Source organism: Microcaecilia unicolor, chromosome 5, assembly GCF_901765095.1.
Source record: "Microcaecilia unicolor chromosome 5, aMicUni1.1, whole genome shotgun sequence".
Lineage (NCBI taxonomy): Eukaryota > Metazoa > Chordata > Amphibia > Gymnophiona > Siphonopidae > Microcaecilia > Microcaecilia unicolor.
Window position 1 is genome coordinate 252304279 of NC_044035.1, and position 19105 is coordinate 252323383.

Consider the following 19105-nt stretch of genomic DNA (forward strand, 5'->3'; position numbering starts at 1 on the left):
TTAAATACAGGGACACTCTGCTAAAGACTGAGCAGTGGGCTAACATATGGTACCTAGCCCACTTAATGATATTCTTTAATGCAAAATTCTACATTCCCCACAGGAAGTTGTCAAGCTGCTGAGCAAGTGCAGAGAAGGGAAAAGTGAGTGACAGTGACTATGGGAACAACAGTCTAGAAAGCAAGGCCATCAGAACTAGACAAAAAACCTGGGTCCCAGGCAGCAGAAGTACTACAAGAACCATCTGAGCCAGCGGCAACAGGGGTAAAGATTGAAACACCCACAGCAGAAGAGATCTGGGTAAACAGGCCAGATGGAGGATGGCCGGCTTAGTGCGTTGGATAAGGAGAGTAGGTGAATAGTGTGAGAGACATCCTTGTTGGTGGAGATATGAGCTGGGATCTGATACTAGTCTCACTGCCTTGGCAAATCCAACAAGTGGAGTCTTAAGCATATGTCTGAATTAGACCAAGTAAATATGCATAAACACTGAGAGTGGACTGGTCCATGGGTGCATTACAGGGTGGGGAGGGACAGAATTTGGGATGGAGATGGGGGGACGTGAGGGATGAATGGGGAAAGATGTGAGTGGGTGCTAATCTTAGGAAGCAGGAGATAAGGGATGGCTTCAGGGAGTAGTGTTAGATAGGGGTGATGCTGGATGATCCTAAAGCTCATTGATGTTATATCTGTAAAAGAAAGGAAATATGGTGTAATTACAGGTGTTGTTGGGAGGAGCGTAATTGGAGGGATTAGAACAGATGGATGTGTTTCAGGGGGAGAGGGAATGGGATCATTTGGGCTAAAGGGGGCACACATTCTGGGTTGGGGGACATAGGGATTATATGAAAAGGGAAATGGCACTTAAAATTACATCTCTCAGTGTGGGGTTGCTGAACAATCCCATTAAGAGGAAGAAGGTTATGGCTTATCTCAGCTAAAAACAAAGCTGATACAGGAGTCGCAGTTGGTTCCTTTAGAGATGGAAAATTAAAAAGGAGCTGGTGTAGAGAGGTTTTCACTCAGTTTACAATGCTAAGAAAAGTGGTAGAAGGGTTTCTTTTCTATCAATATTTTTAGTTAAGGTACTTTGTGATATGGGTGTACAGTTGGAGTGGGATAAGCAGGGAAAGGAACAATCTTGAGAAACATTAAAGGGTTGGTATCTCAAATTTAAGAGTTTGGACAAGGTGAAAAGGACAGGCCAAGAAGTGGCCCTTTTTCTATCAGTTTGTCAATTCTGAGTGAGGAGAAGGGGAGGTGGATAGTGAGAGGAAGGGGTGGTTTGCACACATTCAGGGTTCAGGGGAGAAGAAATTTTGTTGTGGTTCATGATTTGAGGAGCCTGAATATTTATGGTCTGGTTGTTCTACTCTAGAAGGTAGAGAGGCGGTGGGGGGGGGGGGGTGGCATGGTGATTGCTATACATAAGTTATGGTCACTCTATAATATATGTAAACCACTTTGGTTGTACCACAGAAAGGTGGTATATCGAATCCATGACCCTAAAATGTGTGGGGGGAGGACTACTCAAAGTACTGAAGAGGTTGAGTCTGCCTCTTGGGTGATGTTTTTGTGGGGATTTGTACAGTTTTTTTTCAATTGTACTGCAATCATGCTCTTTTCAAGTTAAAAAAATATATAAATACATAAATATTAAATATATTAATGATACTGTTGAATTATAGGCATTATATTAGTCCATGATTTAACAAACAAGAAGTCATCCCAGAACCTGTACCGCTGGTCATTAGAAGCTCTAAACAGAGACTCACCGCCAACTGGAATCCTGGTAACAAATGGGTGAGTGAGCAGCTCTTAAGCAGAAATGCACCTTTCTGCTCGCAAAAGCAATTCATTTTTGATCTTCCACTTTGTGTGTTTGTTCATAATATCCCAGTACCAGCTGGCCTGATAATTCATTGGTTTGCATTTTGTGCAGTTCAGATTCATGATTATAAGTGACACAGCCAGGTTGGGAGTAACTCTAGAATGAACCACAGTGTGCTTTCAGAGCCAGATAAGATTGCTGCGAGGTTTGCGTTCTCTTTATCATCTGGGGAAATAATTGAGAGTAGCACAGCCAGGTGGCCTTCTAGGCCAGATGGGAAAGATTAGAAACTTTGCAAAGATAGGAAAAAATCTCCAAGCAGATCGCCTCATTATTTCATACTGCTCCTATATAACTAGGTTCAACCTCTTTTATCACAAATGTAATAACTCTTGTAAGTTCTCAAGCAAAATGGATGGTGATGCAGTTAGTGGTGTTCACTGACCTAGTGAGAAACCTAGGTGTAGGTATTAAAAGTAGATCCCTGCTTGGACTGCAGAATCCCTGGGAGGAGGCTTGTTTCCACTTAACAGTATATAGTTTTATTGATGGCTGGCTCCTGGGAAGCACAGAAATAGCTCCAGGTGAACATTGCATCATACCTCAACCTGCCAGGGATATAGAGTTTATAAGTGAAGGATGAAAATGCAGCCTCAAGTCTTCATCATAACTGGCTACAAGAATTGTTTGGGGTTTTTTTTGTTTTGTTTTTTTTTAATTTATTTATGTTTATTGTTTCAGTGTTACAAGACTTATTGGCTGCTGTCAGATTTTCCCCAGTTAAATTTATTCCTATTCCACCTTGCTTTTTTTGTCCAGTACTATAGGCATTTAATACAGATGTTTATGATTTTATTGTTCAGGGTAATGAACAGAGCAGTAATTTACAATACAATGATGTTCTGTTCCCATTACGCCCAATTCACCAGGGAATACTTTATTTGTACCCAAGGTAGCAGCAACAGTCAGAGTTGAAAAATCTAAATGTTTGAGCATAACCAAAGCAGAGAAATAAGAAGACATTGAAATAAAGCAACACAAGGGATTCTATCCAATTACCTAGTAGTTACTGTTCCAATTTTATGGGTCATGGCAGCGGCTTTTAATGGTTACTGCTTTCAGTTGTTGAGTGGGGAGGCTGGGTTTGATTCCAGGGTCGTGCTCCATCTCTTTCAAGAGAATGATATAGGAGTTCACGTCTATAAAATGACAAGTGCTGACACCAGAGACCAGCTCTTGAGCTGCCCTGCTTCAAAGCCCCAGGGAGGCCATTGCTGCAGTGCAAAACCTGTGCATGAAAAAGGATATGAGAGTAAATGGAAAATACCAGCAGTTGTGACATTTCTTAGAGTCAGAGATGTAAGGGATTACATTTATTGATTTTCTTCCATCTCTGAATCTTTTATTATCATTTTAATATGGTTATGTGGGAAGTGCTGAACACAAACATATCCATCCATTACCACCACCACAAGATAGAAAGACTTCTGAACGAATAAACTTTTTAAATCCCAGCCAACTAAAGGATACACTGTCTGTGATAGGGTTGGCCAGTCTGGAATAAGTATGCTAATTAAGTGGGCTGTATCTTTAACGAATGTGTTTGCTTTCATGTAAAGGGATTATGACCGGGAGCAGTTTGCGGATAACCAGATTCCATTATTGGTGATCGGTACCAAACTGGATCAGATTCCAGAGAACAAACGCCATGAGGTTTTGGCCAGGACTGCATTTTTGGCAGAGGACTTCAATGCAGAAGAAATAAATTTGGTTTGTTTTGGTTTCCAGGCTTTCATTTGATTGTAGAATTTCAGCTCTTGGTGGCTCCGGACACCATAGCCTTGGCTTCTGGAGTTTCCCTGATACACTCACTTTTAAACTACAGGCCATTACTATTTGCAGCAGAAATTTGTGCCTTTCTCCTTCCTTCATTTGCCCCTCTTTCCAGGAATTTTCCATGATTAAATAGCAAGATTCAGTCACCAAAATCATTGGCTTACTCATCCTTGATACATTATCTGGGGTTGGATTGGCCATTGCCTGAGATTTAAAGTTTGTTTTACAACCTGTTACATTAGGTTATTTCTGTAAGTAAGCAGAGAAGAATCTATGAAGGGGTTTTGTCTGTATATTTGTTCTCCTTCCTCTTGCTCCCTGCTCTGAAAGTAATTTTATAATGGGGCATCTAGGTTAAGAGGCCACAAAGGTGCCTACTTGGGCACTATTTGACACATAAGCACAGTGGAGGAGTAGCCTAGTGGTTAGTGCAGCGGACTTTGATCCTAGGGAACTGGGGTCAATCCCCACTGCAGCTTCTTGTGACTCCGGGAAGTCACTTAACTCTCCATTACCCCAGGTACAAATAAATACCTGTATATACTTTGTAAACTGCTTTGGTTGCAGTTGCAAAAACCACAGAAAGGCGATATATCAAGTCCCATTTCCATTTCCCCTTACGGTCCAAAAAAACAACAAGGCAAATGGTTTGCAAAATCCAATATGGTGATCAACAAAAAGAGCAGACTGTGTAGAAGATGCAGTTTTTAATTCACTATTTTAGCTCCCAGGTTTATACAAACATGCCCGACATGGCCATGTTTCACCAAAATGGTTGCCTCGGGAGCGAATGAAAGCCATCTGGTATAAGATCCAAACTTCACCAAACTATAGAAACCATATGTCTAACCTGGGCTTTTATGTAGTGCAAAGTATTTTCCATTTTTCAAACAAAGACCTCATGATCGCACATAAGAGAGGGAGAAATTTGAGAGAGATGCTGATATCAGCAGCATTACCCAGACCTGCTAGACAATCGGATAGCAGACCTCATGATCATCATAAATGTGGAAACTGCTTAATCTGTCAAGTGAACATCACTATGAAAACTTTGTCCATCCCACATCAGGTAAGAAATATGAGCTGACTGGATTTATTAACTACAGGTGCTCTGAAGTGGTTTATACAGCAATGTGTCATAAATCTTTTGTACATCGGCAAGACTAAAAGACAGTTTAGTAAGAGGATCGTGAAACATGAAAATGCAATTAAGAGGTCAGCAGTTGAAAGACCTCTTTTTGATGACTTCAGATTTTGTGTTGTGCATGCCAAGGCCATCGTGGAGAGGAGGAGGGAATGTGGATAAATTATTGTTACAGATGGAGCAAAAATAGATTTTCAGATTTAATACTATGATCCCTTATGGACTGGATCTGGAAATGGACTTTTCAGTGTTTCTTTCATGTAATTTTTTTATAGTATTATTGCCATTTGTACTGTTTTGAAGCACTTTGTTATAAGGTTCTTAAAAATTCTTCTAGTTGTAGATTCCTTTATTGTTCTTATTCACATCATTTTCGCTTTTAGTCTTGTTCTTTTAGTTAGCTTTTTATCCACAGCATTGATATGGTTATTAGTCCAGTTTTCAGTTAGAGAGCTGCACGGGAATAGGGTTAGCAGGAATCCCATGGTGATCCCTCGAGGTCTTCAGAGATAGACTCAGGTCCTGTGGGGTTCCTGCAGAAGTGTAGGCAAGCCTTCTCTCCCCCCCCCCCCCCTTCCTCTAGCCTCAAGGCCTTCCCCGAATATACCTCAATGCATCCTGATGGTCTAGTAGCCTCTTCGGGGTAGGAAAGAGGAAAAGAGGACATGCCGCTCATGGATGGGAGGGAAAGAAAAGGAGGCTATGCTGCTCATGAATGTTTGCTTTTTTGAAGATATGCATCTTTTAAAATTTTGTATTTAGCAGAGAATGGAAGAAAATGCATTTATGAATTTTGAAGTTAATTTATAAGGTACTTTCTTCATGCATATGTTTTGAACCAATATCAAAAGAGTAAGGGATGTGACTTTCTTTGGCATGCATGTTTTAGGACCCTTAGGTGCTCATTTTCTAAGCAGATGGATGTTTTGGGGTTTTGTTTTGTTTTTTTTTTAACTATTTTCAGATGTCCATGTGCTGAAAATGTCCAAATTGTGACTTTCAAAAGACAGAATTTAGACATTCTACACTTCAGTTAGTCCAAATAGCAAGAGGGATGTGTTGGAGGCAGGACTAGTGCAGGCCCGAAATTAGGACATCTTTCAGTGATGATGGAACGGGAAGAAACGCCTGAGGCAAAAAAAGGACATTGAATCAAAATCCTGTTCAAGGCTCAAAAAGATTGAGCAGCTGAACACTGGAGGGATGAAGGCATGACCCTTCCTTCATATCCCAATGGTTACTGACTCCTTTTCACCTCCTTAAGAAGTGACAGTGGATACCAGGCTCTATGGCATCTTCTGGTGTTATGGCCATTCCTAATAGAGCAACAAGCAAGTGTAAGGAGTAGCCTAGTGGTCAGTGCAGTGGACTTTGAACATAGAACTAAGGTATAGCTCCCAGTTTAACTCTCTTATTTCTATACAAATATGTGAGCCCTCCTGGCACATAGAAATACCTACTGTACCTGAATTTATAAGACCCCTGCAAGCATGATGGTTATTGTAGTGGTATACCTTTAAGTACAGTAGATTATTCCTGGAGGGCTCACATAACATATATATAAAAAAAAAAATTAAGGTGGGATTTGTACCTGGGTCCTGTTGATTAAAGTCCACTGCACTGAATGCTAGGCTGTCCCTCTGCTCTGCAGAGATATCTGTATGGCCATTTTTGTACAAATGATACCAGACAGACACTTTTGTGCCTGCTTTTTTTGCATTCATATTTTGGACATTTCATTTTGGAAAATGGCTGTTCATTTTAGACATTTTCAGTGCAAGAATATCCTTCTGACATATTTTCGAACAGGAAATCCCAGTGTTTTTCCTGTTCAAAAATGGCTGCGAGATGGACTGGGTGGGTTTGCTTGTTTTTTGTTTGTTTTTTTGGAAGTTATGAGCAGGATGTTCCAATTCTGACTTGGACGCATTCTTTTTAAAATGGCCCCTTGGCATTCTTAAGCAGATTTGAATTTTTAAAATTGTTTTTTTGATGTATTTGAATAACAACATTACTTGGAATATCTCAAGATTTTTTTTTTTAATTTATGCATTTCAAATTTTAAATACACCAAGAAAACACACACACAAAAAAGAACCAAATCTAAGGATATCACAAGGAGAAAAAAATAGAGAACACAAACTTGACTATATATAGGCTGTAGGAAGATGCTGACAGGCATTTTTAAATTTCTGCCCCTCCCTCCTCTCTGCCTCCCTGGTCCAACATCTCTCCCTCATTCTTCCCCATTCCCCTCTATGAACACCAACTCCCTTCTTTGCTCCATCCCCTCTTTTAACAAAAAAGAAAAAGTCACCTCTACATGCAATATGCAATTAGCATCTGCCTTCTCCTTCTCTGCACTCTCTCCCCCCTTCCATCTATGTCTGCTCTCTTTCTGAAAACAAACAAAAGAGGGTGCACCTGTTGGTAGAAGTGGAGCAGGCACACAGCTGCAGCAGTCTGGGGCTTCTCTGGGATGAGTCCTCAATGCTAGGTGGCCCAGGGGTGGAGAAAGGCTGCAGAAATCGGCATCTAGCATCTGCGGGGAGGTGATTCTAGGAGCTGCATCACTGGCATCGCACGGCCTGCCCAGTGTCTGGCCTTGAGCATCTGCGAATGCTCAAGGCTGGCTGGCTCCCGCCTCCATTGAACTTCCTGTTTTGGAGAGAATAGAAGCCAGCCAGCCTTGAGCATGCACAGATGCACCAGGCCGGCCGTGCAGCTCCTAGAATTGCCACCCTGATGGAGCGAGGTGAGACAAAAGGCTTCACAGGGAGGGAGGAATGGTAGCCTATGGCTGGCTCTGCCTGACCCAGAAACAGGCAGTTACATCAGAGCTTGATGTAACTTCCAGCTGCTGGGTTCAGAAGAGCCAGCCTTCTGCCTATTGCTGGTGTCAGTGTTGAATTGCGATTACATTTTTTAGTTGTTGTTAAAAATTTAGGGCCCTTTTTACTAAGGTGTGCTAGCGTTTTTTAGCGCATGCTAACCTTGTAGGAATAGGAATATTATGAGCATCTACACAGTTAGCACTCACTAAAAACGCTAGCGCGGCTTAGTAAGTAGGGCTCTTAGGGGCCCTTCTACCAAGCTGCGGCAAAAGGGGATTGGCATTGCGTGTTTTACATACTCACCGAGGCCCCCTTTTACCACAGCTGGTAAAAGGGAAGTCTCACTTTCCGACAGGAAATGACCGGGTGGCAAGTATAGCTGTGTGGCCATTTCGGGGGGAGCTCTTACCGCTACCCATTTGTGGTGGTAGTAAGGGCTCCCATGTTAACCCGGCGGTAACCGGGCATGTTCGCGGCACTGCCCGATTACCTCCAGGTGCACTCCAGTGCTACAAAAATAAATAAAATAGAAATAACAGTGCTCTAGGGGTGGTAACCTGTATGTATGTATATATGTTGTTTTTATACACATGTATCTTGTTTTTATGATTTCATCTTAGTTTTGATTTGAGCTTTTATTCCCTTTACTAACATTGTGTGTGTGTGTGTGTATTATTAAAATTATTACAATACTAACATTGTGTGTGTGTGTGTGTATTATTAAAATTATTACAATGTTCATTCACTGAGGCAGCCATTTTGATGAAACATGGCCATGTTGTATAAACCTGGGAGCTAAGATAGTGAATAAAGCTGTTATCTTTGACATGATCTGCTCTTTTTGTTGATTACTTTATAAAAAATCAGTAAATGTGGCAAAAATTGTGCCTTGAATGCAATCATGGACATGTACATCTGCTGAAGAGCAGTTGTAAAGGTTCATGCATAAGTTGTGCAAGTATGTGAGCTGGTTAAAGTATTTTATAATGCACATCTTGTGAACTCTGCCTGTGCTCCATCCAGACTGCACTGCCAGCTATGCATGCCAGCAAAGTATACGCCTTCTTGACAAAACGCATACACTTATACTAGTTGGGATTTTGTAAGACCATAGAGCCCTGGCGAAAACACAGCCCAACATTCCAAATCTTCTAGAAGCCTTTGACAGGCCTGCACCATGCATGCACGAGTGCCTTCCCACCTGCCCGAGTATTGCAGGACCCACAGTATCACTTTCTCCATGGAGCTGTGAAGATGTGTCGTTAGTCACAGCAGTTAGTGTATTTCTTTCTGCCTGATTTTTAGCCTTCCTGCCTCTTAATTTTTGTAGTGAGTGGTGCAGGACTTTCATTGTTTTATTAGTTTTGTTCCCCACCTATGTTTTTAACAATGAGCCATTTCATTTTGCTGCAGCTGTCTTTTCTGTGATGTCCCAAAAGCCTGCCAGTGGGTTTAAGCAGTGCACAGACAGCTCTAGGACCATGTCTGTGACTGACCTACATGATGTGCTTATGTCTGGGCCTTGACCAAAGGTCTTCTAATTCTTCTCTTTGTACTCAGATTCAGAAGAGAACCCCAAAAAAGTAAAGAGACTCTGTTAGAGACTTTTTGGTATGCAGAGGTCTGAGCCATTCATCAACATTGGCATTGAAGGCGTCAGTCCACATGGCTTCTGGAGCTGCACTGGACACAAGGAAACACATTGGCATCAAGGAGATCCCCTGCTTTGACATCGAGCGTCAGTAGTGTCCATCTGGGCCAAGCATCCTCGTCAGCACTGAAGGACCCTAATGCTGGGCACTGAGCGAAGGCGAAGAATCACCATCATTGGTCCTTCTTTGAAGCACCTTGCCAGGAGCTCCAGGGAACCTGCGTTGCTGGTACCCGAGAAGCATCTGCACTGAGAGGACTGCACCCCCTCAGTTGAAGCAGTGCAGATGTACCAGTCTCCTCAAAGCCACCTCCAATTCGGTACTGACGCCTTTACTGATGCCTGCCTTCAAGGAGCAGCTGTGGGTCATATTACAGGAAGAGCTGGGGTACATCCTGCAGTGGCACAACGCTGAAGCATTAAGGGCACTTACTGACTTATGGTGCACTCCAGCCCATCTTGGAGATCTATGCCCTGCCTGTCAGCCGTTCGTCAATGTCAGTGCCTCGCAGAGCATTGGAACAGGGACCCAGCGATGTGGTGCTTCTGTCCAGCCCATTGGAAGAAGAAGTGACCCTGGAGCAAAGGAGAGAATCTGCACCATGGCACTCTTGTGCAGAACCTGGCTGTCTGTCCAGTAGACCAAGGTAGGCACAGACTCAATCTTCCCATATATTTTGCTGAGTCTGAGTCAGACCACTTCTGGGGATCTGAAGTTGAACCAGAGGATTTCTCAGAGGAGAGGTCCCTTAATCTGCCTTCAGACTCCTCCCCACCACAGGAAAGGAGGACCCAGAGGAACTCTCTTTTGTAGGTTTTTTGAGGGAAATGATGGAGGTCATTCCATTTAAGTTGGAGGTCAAGGACGAGCCCAGGGCTGAGATGTTGGATGTCCTTGACTAAGGCCCCTCCTAAGGAAGCTTTGACAGTGCCCGTTCACAGCATCTTTAAAGATGTACATATGAAGAATTGGGAGACCCCGCTCTCTGTGCAGGTTATTCCTAAGAAGGCAGACTCTATATAGAGTCCAGAAGGTTCCCTAATTCAAGAAGCCGCAGCTTCTGTACCATTCCATGGTGGCCAAATCTGCTCTGGCTAGCAGACTGCATCTTCAATTTACTCCCAGACTGGGCTGACTCTGGAGAGTCATGTCACAACTCACAATGTCAGAGCAATGGCTGCATCGGTAGCCCACTTATGGTTAGCCTTTATTGAAGAGATTTGCAAAGCTGCAACATGGTCTTCATTCCACACATTCACATCTCGCTACTGCCTTGAGCAGAATAGCCAACACAACAGCCAGTTTGGTCAGACAATTCTGCAGAATTTGTTTGGAGTCTAGAATCCATCTGTACCCTCTTAGGCCCATTCTTTTCTTTTCCATGCTGCACGTTCACAACAGGACTATTTTTATTGTTTTATTAGTGCTGCTTGGCCTTGCTGTTGTAAGTCCCTATTGACTATGGTCTGTTGGTTTCAGTGAGCCTGTTTGCTAGGGATTCCCATATGTGAGGATCCTGTGTCCTACTTGTCCATGGAGAAAGTGAAGTAATCCACTTGTAGCAGGTGTTCTCCGAGGTTCTCACATACCCTCAAATCTCCCCCAGAGGTTGCATTCTTTATGCTTTTATTTCCAACTCCCGCACAACTCAGGAAGGCACTCGTGCGTGTGCAGTGCAAGCCTGCTAAAGGCTTCTAGAAGATTTGGAACACTGGGCAGCCTCTGTGCTGGGGCTCTGTCGGGGACATCGTTCACATGTGAGAATACTTGTCCTGCTGCCCTCAGAGAACACCTGCTGCAGGTGATTAACCTTCACTTTATATGCATATGTGGTCACATGTGCATGAAAAAGACTTTATATGTCCAGCAAGAAATACTGCATTCCAATGGCACTGATAGGAGTTAGTTGCCCAAGCTTGCACCAGTATCCACCATCTCAAAGACCTATGCAGACAGGAGTCTCATATTCAGGTGTCGGCTCTGCATCACACCTACAAAAGTCTTTAGAAATATCTGAAGATGTTTCAGTACGTTTTATGTCAGTCTTGCTTTGATTTTTTTTTAGAAAGACAGTTTTATAATATGGACAGATTATTGTATAAGGCTATGTGACCAGCTCAGGAGGACGTGTTATGCAGTGTCTGGCTTCTGTTGTTTATTGCTTTTTCTGTTTCCAGGACTGCACTAATCCTCGGTACTTGGCTGCAGGTTCATCTAATGCTGTTAAACTCAGCAGGTTCTTTGATAAGGTAATGTTGGTGTGAATCGTAATATTGATCTCTACCCTGTTCTAATTACCTACTAACTGTCTCGGCATGATCATTCAGAAGAATATGGAAAAATACTGCATTTATTAATTCTACAGCACAGTAAAAACACATTTTGTTTCCTCGGATATGGACCTTAGCACTTTTCCATAGTTTAATTACCCACACATTTTTTTCCCAAAAAAACAATCCTTCCTTTTTGAAGTTAGTGTTACAATCATGACCATCACTATTTGCAAGCTTTTTCCCCAGTATCATAGTTCTGAATGACAAGTCATTTCCTTTCCAGCCATTTTGAGGTTGGAACCAGCAAGGACAGGAGACTTTCTTCTGCCCAAGCTGGTTCCAATCTCAAAATGGCAGCTGGGACCTCCCATGGCAGTCTCAGCAACCATTTCTACTGAGCAGCAGCAGTACCGGGCATGAACAAGTGGCCACTAGATCACAAGGGCTTGTTTAGGTAGAACCAGGGAGGGCCTACGGGTGGTCAGGTGTGATGGGGGTGGGGAATTTTGGTTTCAGACAAAAATGCACTGGCATTTCGGCCAAAACCCGAACCCAGATTTTGGGCTAGTTTCAGGACCAAAATTGAAATTTGGTCAGCCTCTAGGATGAGGGGCAGGCCAGGGGTAGCAACAGGAGAAGAGGGGCTGGATTAGGGAGCATAGTGACTTTCTGCTCTGCTCAAATCTCACCCCCCCCCCCCCCCTTCATGTTCCCTGCAGGCTGCCTGGAAGGAGAGGCTGGAGCAGAACACCCTTGCTGCTCTGGAGTGTAAAAAGAAGTGGTGGAACTATGTGACTGTCTCCTCACTCCCCCCCTCCCCCGATATTAAGCTGTGACACATAGTAAATCTAGAGTCACAAGCTGGGGGGAGGGGGGTTAAAACATTTTGTTAAATATAAATGGGTTATTGACAGTTCCTTGTAATTTTACTGTTTTCCAAATCTTCACCTTTGACCTCCCATATGTCCTGCTATATGCCCAGATGTTATCTTTTCTTTATCACATGTTTGATGCTCAATTTATTTCTGATTGCTTCCCTAGGTCATAGAGAAGAGGTACTTTTTACGAGATGGCAATCAGGTTGGTTTCTTTGGCCTATTGTGGAGTTGATACTAGCTCTGTATTAGCCAAGATAGCAGTCAGCATCTCTTTGTCTTTATATATGTTCCAGTAAAAATATAGATAAACATAAAATACAGGATGCTGAGCTCGATGGCAATACTTATGTACTCTCTTTGAGGCTTAGTTTAAATATTTGTTTTTGTTTTGTTATGTCCTTCCTTTCATGTGTGGACCATATTTTAGCGAATCTCTCCTGTCCTTATATAGTACCTCTTTACAGCCAATCAGCAAGGAGGCACTGTGAAACAGACTACTTGCATCTCTAGCTTTTGATGCACTATGAACCCACCCTCCATCCAGGCCTCTTGCAGTAAAAGATTGCCTTTGCTATTTTATTCTCTAAAGATAAAATGATGCACATGAAACTCCTGATAATGCAAGTACCATAAACATTGGGCAGCTCTGAAAAAAAATACTGTAAACATTAAAAAAATTGTATTTATCTTAAACTTTCTCTCCCTACTCCCCCCTCTGTCCATGCATTGGTGAACTTGTGTAAAAGAGTGTGGCTAGAATGCAGGAGCTGATCACCTAGGTTCTAATCCTGGCTCTGTTATGAACCTATGGGACCCAGGGTGATAATTTCCTTTGTCTCCCTGGGCCTCAGTTTTCTCAGCTGTAATTGATTTCTGCTGGTGATTGTTCCTTCACCTTCAGTTACTGTGATGCAATGTCAGCCACTGTCACATTCATGTGCATAAGTATTGCCACACTGGGAAAGACCAAAGGTCCATCAAGCCCAGCATCCTGTTTCCAACAGTGGCCAATCCAGGTCACACATACCTGGCAAGATCCCCAAAAAAGTACAAAACATTCTATACTGCTTATCCCAGAAATAGTGGATTCTCCCCAAGTCCATTTAATAATGGTTTATCGACTTTTTTCTTTAGGAAGCCATCCAACCCTTTTTTAAACTCCGCTAAGCTAACCACCTTTACCACATTCTCTGGCAATGAATTCCAGAGTTTAATTACATGTTGAGTGAAGAAATATTTTCTCTAATTCGTTTTAAATTTACTACATTGTAGCTTCATCGCATGCCCCCTAGTCCTAGTATTTTTGGAAAGCGTAAACAGACACTTCACATCTACCCGTTGCACTCCACTCATTATTTTATAGATCTCTATCATATCTCCCCTCAGCCGCCTTTTCTCCAAGCTGAAGAGCCCTAGCCACTTTAGCCTTTCCTCATAGGGAAGTAGTCCCATCCCCTTTATCATGTTCATCACCCTTCTCTGCACCTTTTCTAATTCCACTATATCTTTTTTGAGATACGGCGAGCAGAATTGAACACAGTATTCGAGGTGCGGTCGCACCATGGTGCGATACAAAGGCATTATAACAAACTCATTTTTGTTTTCCATTGCTTTCCTAATAATACCTAACATTCTATTTGCTTTCTTAGCCGCAGCAGCACACTGAGCAGTAGGTTTCAACGTATCATCAACGACGACACCTAAATCCCTTTCTTGGTCCATGACTCCTAACGTGGAACCTTGCATGACGTAGCTGTAAGCTCTTTTGAGCAGGGACTGTCTTTCTTCTTCATGTTCAATTGTAAAGTGCTGCGTACAACTGGTAGCGCTATAAAAGTGATTTATAGTAGTAGTAGTAGTAGTAGTTGTAGCTATAATTCGGGTTCCTCTTTCCCACATGCATCACTTTGCATTTGCTCACATTAAACGTCATCTGCCATTTAGATGCCCAGTCTCGTAAGGTCCTTTTGTAATTTTTCACAATCCTCCCGCGATTTAACGACTTTGAATAACTTTGTGTCATCAGCAAATTTAATTACCTCACTAGTTACTCCCATCTCTAGGTCATTTATAAATATGTTAAAAAGCAGCGGTCCCAGCACAGACCCCTGGGGAACCCCACTAACTACTCTTCTGCATTGAAAATACTGACTATTTAACCCTACTCTCTGTGTTCTATCTTTTAACCAGTTTTTAATCCATAATAGAACACTACCTCCTATCCCATGACTCTCCAATTTCCTCTGGAGTCTTTCATGAGGTACTTTGTCAAACGCCTTCTGAAAATCCAGATACACAATATCAACTGGCTCACCTTTATCCACATGTTTGTTCACCCCTTCAAAGAAATGTAGTAGATTGGTGAGGCAAGATTTCCCTTCACTAAATCCATGTTGACTTTGTCTCATTAATCCATGCTTTTGAATATGCTCTGTAATTTTGTTCTTTATAATAGTCTCTACCATTTTGCTGGGCACCGATGTCAGACTCACCGGTCTATAGTTTCCCGGATCTCCTCTGGAACCTTTTTTTTAAAAATCGGCGTTACATTAGCAACCCTCCAATCTTTCGGTACCACGCTCGATTTTAAGGATAAATTACATATTACTAACAATAACTTTACAGTGTATGTTTTTCCCAGAAAGTATTTTATCTCGCTTGACTTATGCTTACACTTAAGTTCTACACTTTTGCTTTAATACTCAGTTTTTACAGAAAATTCTCATTACTCCAGTAGCATTACTTTGTCCCTCTGTCTGTCTGTAGAGTGCAGGGTTTCTTGGTGACTCTTTATAAACCTTAAATATTTTCTAAAGTATGCCACCATGCTATCTGTCAGTGAAACGGTCCAGTTGCTTCCATGTTTAAGCAAGCTGCCATTCAAGATGTATCCTTCATTAGTATAATACGTTTTCTACTTTGAGATGTGGAAAGGTTTTGTCTACATTGATGCCAATGAAGATTAAGAAATATTGCACTTTGGAGATCATGTAATTCATGGATTGATGATCAGAATCAAATGCAGGTGCTAGAGGCTATTAGCACCATTCTAGCACCTGCGTTTGCTACCGCCTCATGATCAGAGCCCCCGAGCGTGTGAAACAACGCTGTGCTGACTCTGAACACAACTAACATGTAGACCATTGGGGAAGAATGGTGAGCCCTGTCTAGTTGCATTTGCATGCTAGCAGAAGCCCCCCTCCTCTCAGGAACCCTAACCCCCAGCCAGCGACACGGGGGCTGGAGGTCCAGTGGACCTCTAGTCCCTCTTACCTCCCCTGACACAAGTTCAGGAGGGCTGGAGATCCAGTGGGTCTCCAGCCCCCCCCCCCCCCCCCAGCATCCCCCCAGAAAAAGCCCTGGTGGTCCAGTAGGCTACAAATCAACCCCCCCAAACCAGGTGCTCTAGCAGCCCTCTTCCCCGCCCCACCTTACCTTTGTTGGAGGCGGAAGGTATACTCCCTCCTCTTCCAGCTGCGCCACCTTGAAAATAGCGGCGCCCAGGGCATTACACCATATATGGGAGTGTTATATGGTGTCAAGCCTCACCCAGCACATTTCAGGATGCACTGGGCAAGGCTGGCACTGCCATTTTTAAGGCGGCACTGCTGGAAGAGGAGGGAATGTACCTCCCTCCTCCAACAAAGGTACAGGGGGGCAGGGAAGAGGGCTGCTAGACCACTAGGTTGGGGGGGGGGGGTTGATTTGCATTGCACTGGGCCACCAGGGCTTTTTGGGGTGGATGCTATGGGGGCTGGAGACCCACCAGATCTCTAGCCCCCCCCAAACTTGTTCCGCTAGACCTCCAGTCCCTGTGTCATTGGCTTGAGGTGGGGGTTCGTTGGGGGCACTAGGCCACAGGGACCATGCTGTTTGGGGTCTGGTGATCCCACGAACCTCCAGCCCCTGTGTTTGACAGGTCTGGGTTTTTGACAGCCCAGACTTGTCAAACTAGTGCGGGAGAATTGTGCCTCAGCATATGCTCAAGCACAATCCTTCTGTACTTTAGCCTGTGATCAGAGATATGGGTGGTAAAGCCTCGCGCTGTTCCAGCGCTATTTTTAGAGCACTGTGGAACAACGTGGGGCTTTCAATCATCTGGGCATCAGTTTCCTTATCATGGATTTCTCTTGTTTATTTAAAATGATGTTTCTATATTGCATACTGAGATATGGAAAGTTCAGGAGCACTGGTTCCCAGAAACTGTAAGGGTCACATCAGACGTTGTAGCATCTAGATACCAGTAAGATAAGTGATAATGTTGGTCACAACAGACACATAAGAAAGGGTGCTATAGCTGCTTCTGCCATGACAACTGTCCTTGTTCTCCTGCAGATCCCAGGCTTTTCAGAGCGAAAACGATTTGGAGGAAATACATTCAAGAGCTTTCATTATGACTGAAAAGCTATCCACTCTGTCCTTCCAGCTGAGATGCACAGGATCCAGCATCGCTTACATCCAAAACAAAGGCCTTTTTTTTTTTTTTTTTTTTTTAACTTTGGAGGGCTGGAAGTTGTGATAATACAAATACTATCTGTCAGCTTTCCCATTCTTAAGCCTCATGAACAATATGCTATTAAATTCTGGAAGGAAAGCTGAAATGTGGAACTGGAAGCGACCTGTTTGAAATTCCACATCTCTTTCAAGCTATACGGGAAAGCTTTCATATGGAAGATCAACAGTGGGTTTGAACTTGTGCAATCAACTTCAGAGCTGTGAAAACTTTTACAGTGTATTGTAATTACTTTATATATACAGTAAAGAAATGTATTTTTACAGTGTTCATTTTTTTCTTTATTTTAATTTAGCATTTGTGTTTCACTTTTAAAAGGGTTATTCTTACTCAAAGTGAATTATAAGCATTAATAAACTATTATACCCCCGAACATAAAACCTTTGCTAATGGAACATGCTTTGGATGCTAATTGTGGCAAGGCTTGAAACAAAATAAAGTAATCATGATGTTTATAATGTCTAAAATAACACATTAAGGTGTCACACACATATGATCCCAAATTCATATGCATTGTATATTAAATATAACACCCAGGTCTATAAAGGTTTATAAGTAGTACCCAGTCAACATGGTTTAAGACCACTTGACAATAAATGGCCTTAATTTATTTACCTAAGGAGATTAAATCTTTATTTTCACCTTTTAAATACTGGATCTGTCATTTACTTTATAAACAGCTGCTGTAGGCAGGTAGTGGTACCTCCCACACATTCTTAATAACAGACTTGGCTCAACCAATTATCTCCTCTCCCACCCCACTTACTCATCTTAGAATAGTTTGTTCACCTAGAGAAGGATGACTCACCAAGGTAAATATAAACTCAGGATAATAATTAAAGAGAAAAAAAGGTAGTTGGTGCAGTGAGACTGGACAATGGCTGCAGTTCTGAAATCCTGATGTGACAGCAATCAAACCCTGAGCAGCTATAAAAATCCTGCAGTCCTGGGTTCTTTCTGTGGTGCTTGTAAATACAGAAGCCATGGCTTACACTCTCACTGCACTGTCACCAGTCCAAAAATGGGACCTGGTACAACACCTAGAAATTATGTCCTTAGTACCTGCAGCAGTTGAACTCGGAGACTCGTGGGTTGTGATCATCTTCTAGCAGGTGGAGAGCCAGCACAGAACTGAACTCTGTCGTGGGTTGTGATCATCTTCCAGCAGGTGGAGAGCCAGCACAGAACTGAACTCTGTCTTATAGGGTGGTCCATCTATCTCAATATCCTGCTTCCAGCAGTGGCCAATCCAGGTCACAAGTACCTGGCAGAAACCCAATTAGTAGCACCATTCCATGCATCCAATCCCTGGGCAAGCAGTGTCTTCCCCCATGTCCATTTCAATAACAGCCTTTGTACTTTAACTCCAAGAACTTGTCCAAACATTTTTTAAAGCCAGATACGTTAACTGACATTACAGCATCCTCCGGCAACGAGTTCCAGAGCTTAACTGAGTGAAAAAATATTTCCTCCTGTTTGTTTTAAAAGAATTTCCAGCAATTTCATTGAGTGTCCCTTGGTCTTTGTACTTTTTGAATAGTGAAAAATCAATTCATCTCTACACCACTCAGGATTTTGTAGACCTCACTCATATCCCTCCTCAGCCATCTCTTTTCCAAGCTAAAGAGCCCTAACTTCTTTAGCCTTTCCTCATGTGGGAGCAGTTCCATCCCCTCTTCCATTTTGATCACTCTTCTTTGAGCCTTTTATTTTATTTTATTTTATTTATTGCATTTGTACCCCACATTATCCCACCTTTTTGCAGGCTCAATGTGGCTTACAGGATGTGAATTTGGTATGATCGTTACATAGAGTTGGGTACAGTTGGTAGTGAATTGTGGTAAAAGAGGAATTAATTAGAAGGTACTGGGTAAGGTCATGTCGAAGTGTTTTAGAGCGTTTGGGTGATGTACGGAGTAGTATGATTCATCAGGATTGTTTTGTAAGCTATGTTGAGGGGAAATGTCTTCAAAGGTTTGTAGTTTGATTCATCAAGGATTATTTTTGTAGGCTTTGTTGAAGAGAAATGTCTTCAAAGTTTTGCGAAAGTTGGTTAAGTTGTCCATGGTTTTCAGGGTCTTGGGTAGTGCGTTCCATAGCTGTGTGCTTTTGTACGCAAAGGTAGTAGCGTATGCCTGTTTGTA

The 19105-nt window shown here is 42.6% G+C and overlaps 1 protein-coding gene across 2 annotated transcripts in view; it reads left to right on the forward strand.

Annotated features, from left to right (window-relative positions):
• The window catches only part of RABL3 (RAB, member of RAS oncogene family like 3), a 42574-nt gene extending 25343 nt beyond the window's left edge, over positions 1-17231 (forward strand). Inside the window, exons 4-8 of one of the 2 annotated variants that reach the window (XM_030203989.1) lie at positions 1689-1803; positions 3451-3601; positions 11475-11546; positions 12612-12650; positions 16784-17231. In XM_030203989.1, the coding sequence (XP_030059849.1) occupies positions 1689-1803; positions 3451-3601; positions 11475-11546; positions 12612-12650; positions 16784-16849 (443 nt within the window). In that variant the 3' untranslated portion in view covers positions 16850-17231. The remainder of the gene's footprint in view (positions 1-1688; positions 1804-3450; positions 3602-11474; positions 11547-12611; positions 12651-16783) is intronic. The other variant, XM_030203990.1, reaches the window with a different exon arrangement.
• The last annotated feature ends 1874 nt before the right edge of the window (positions 17232-19105 follow it).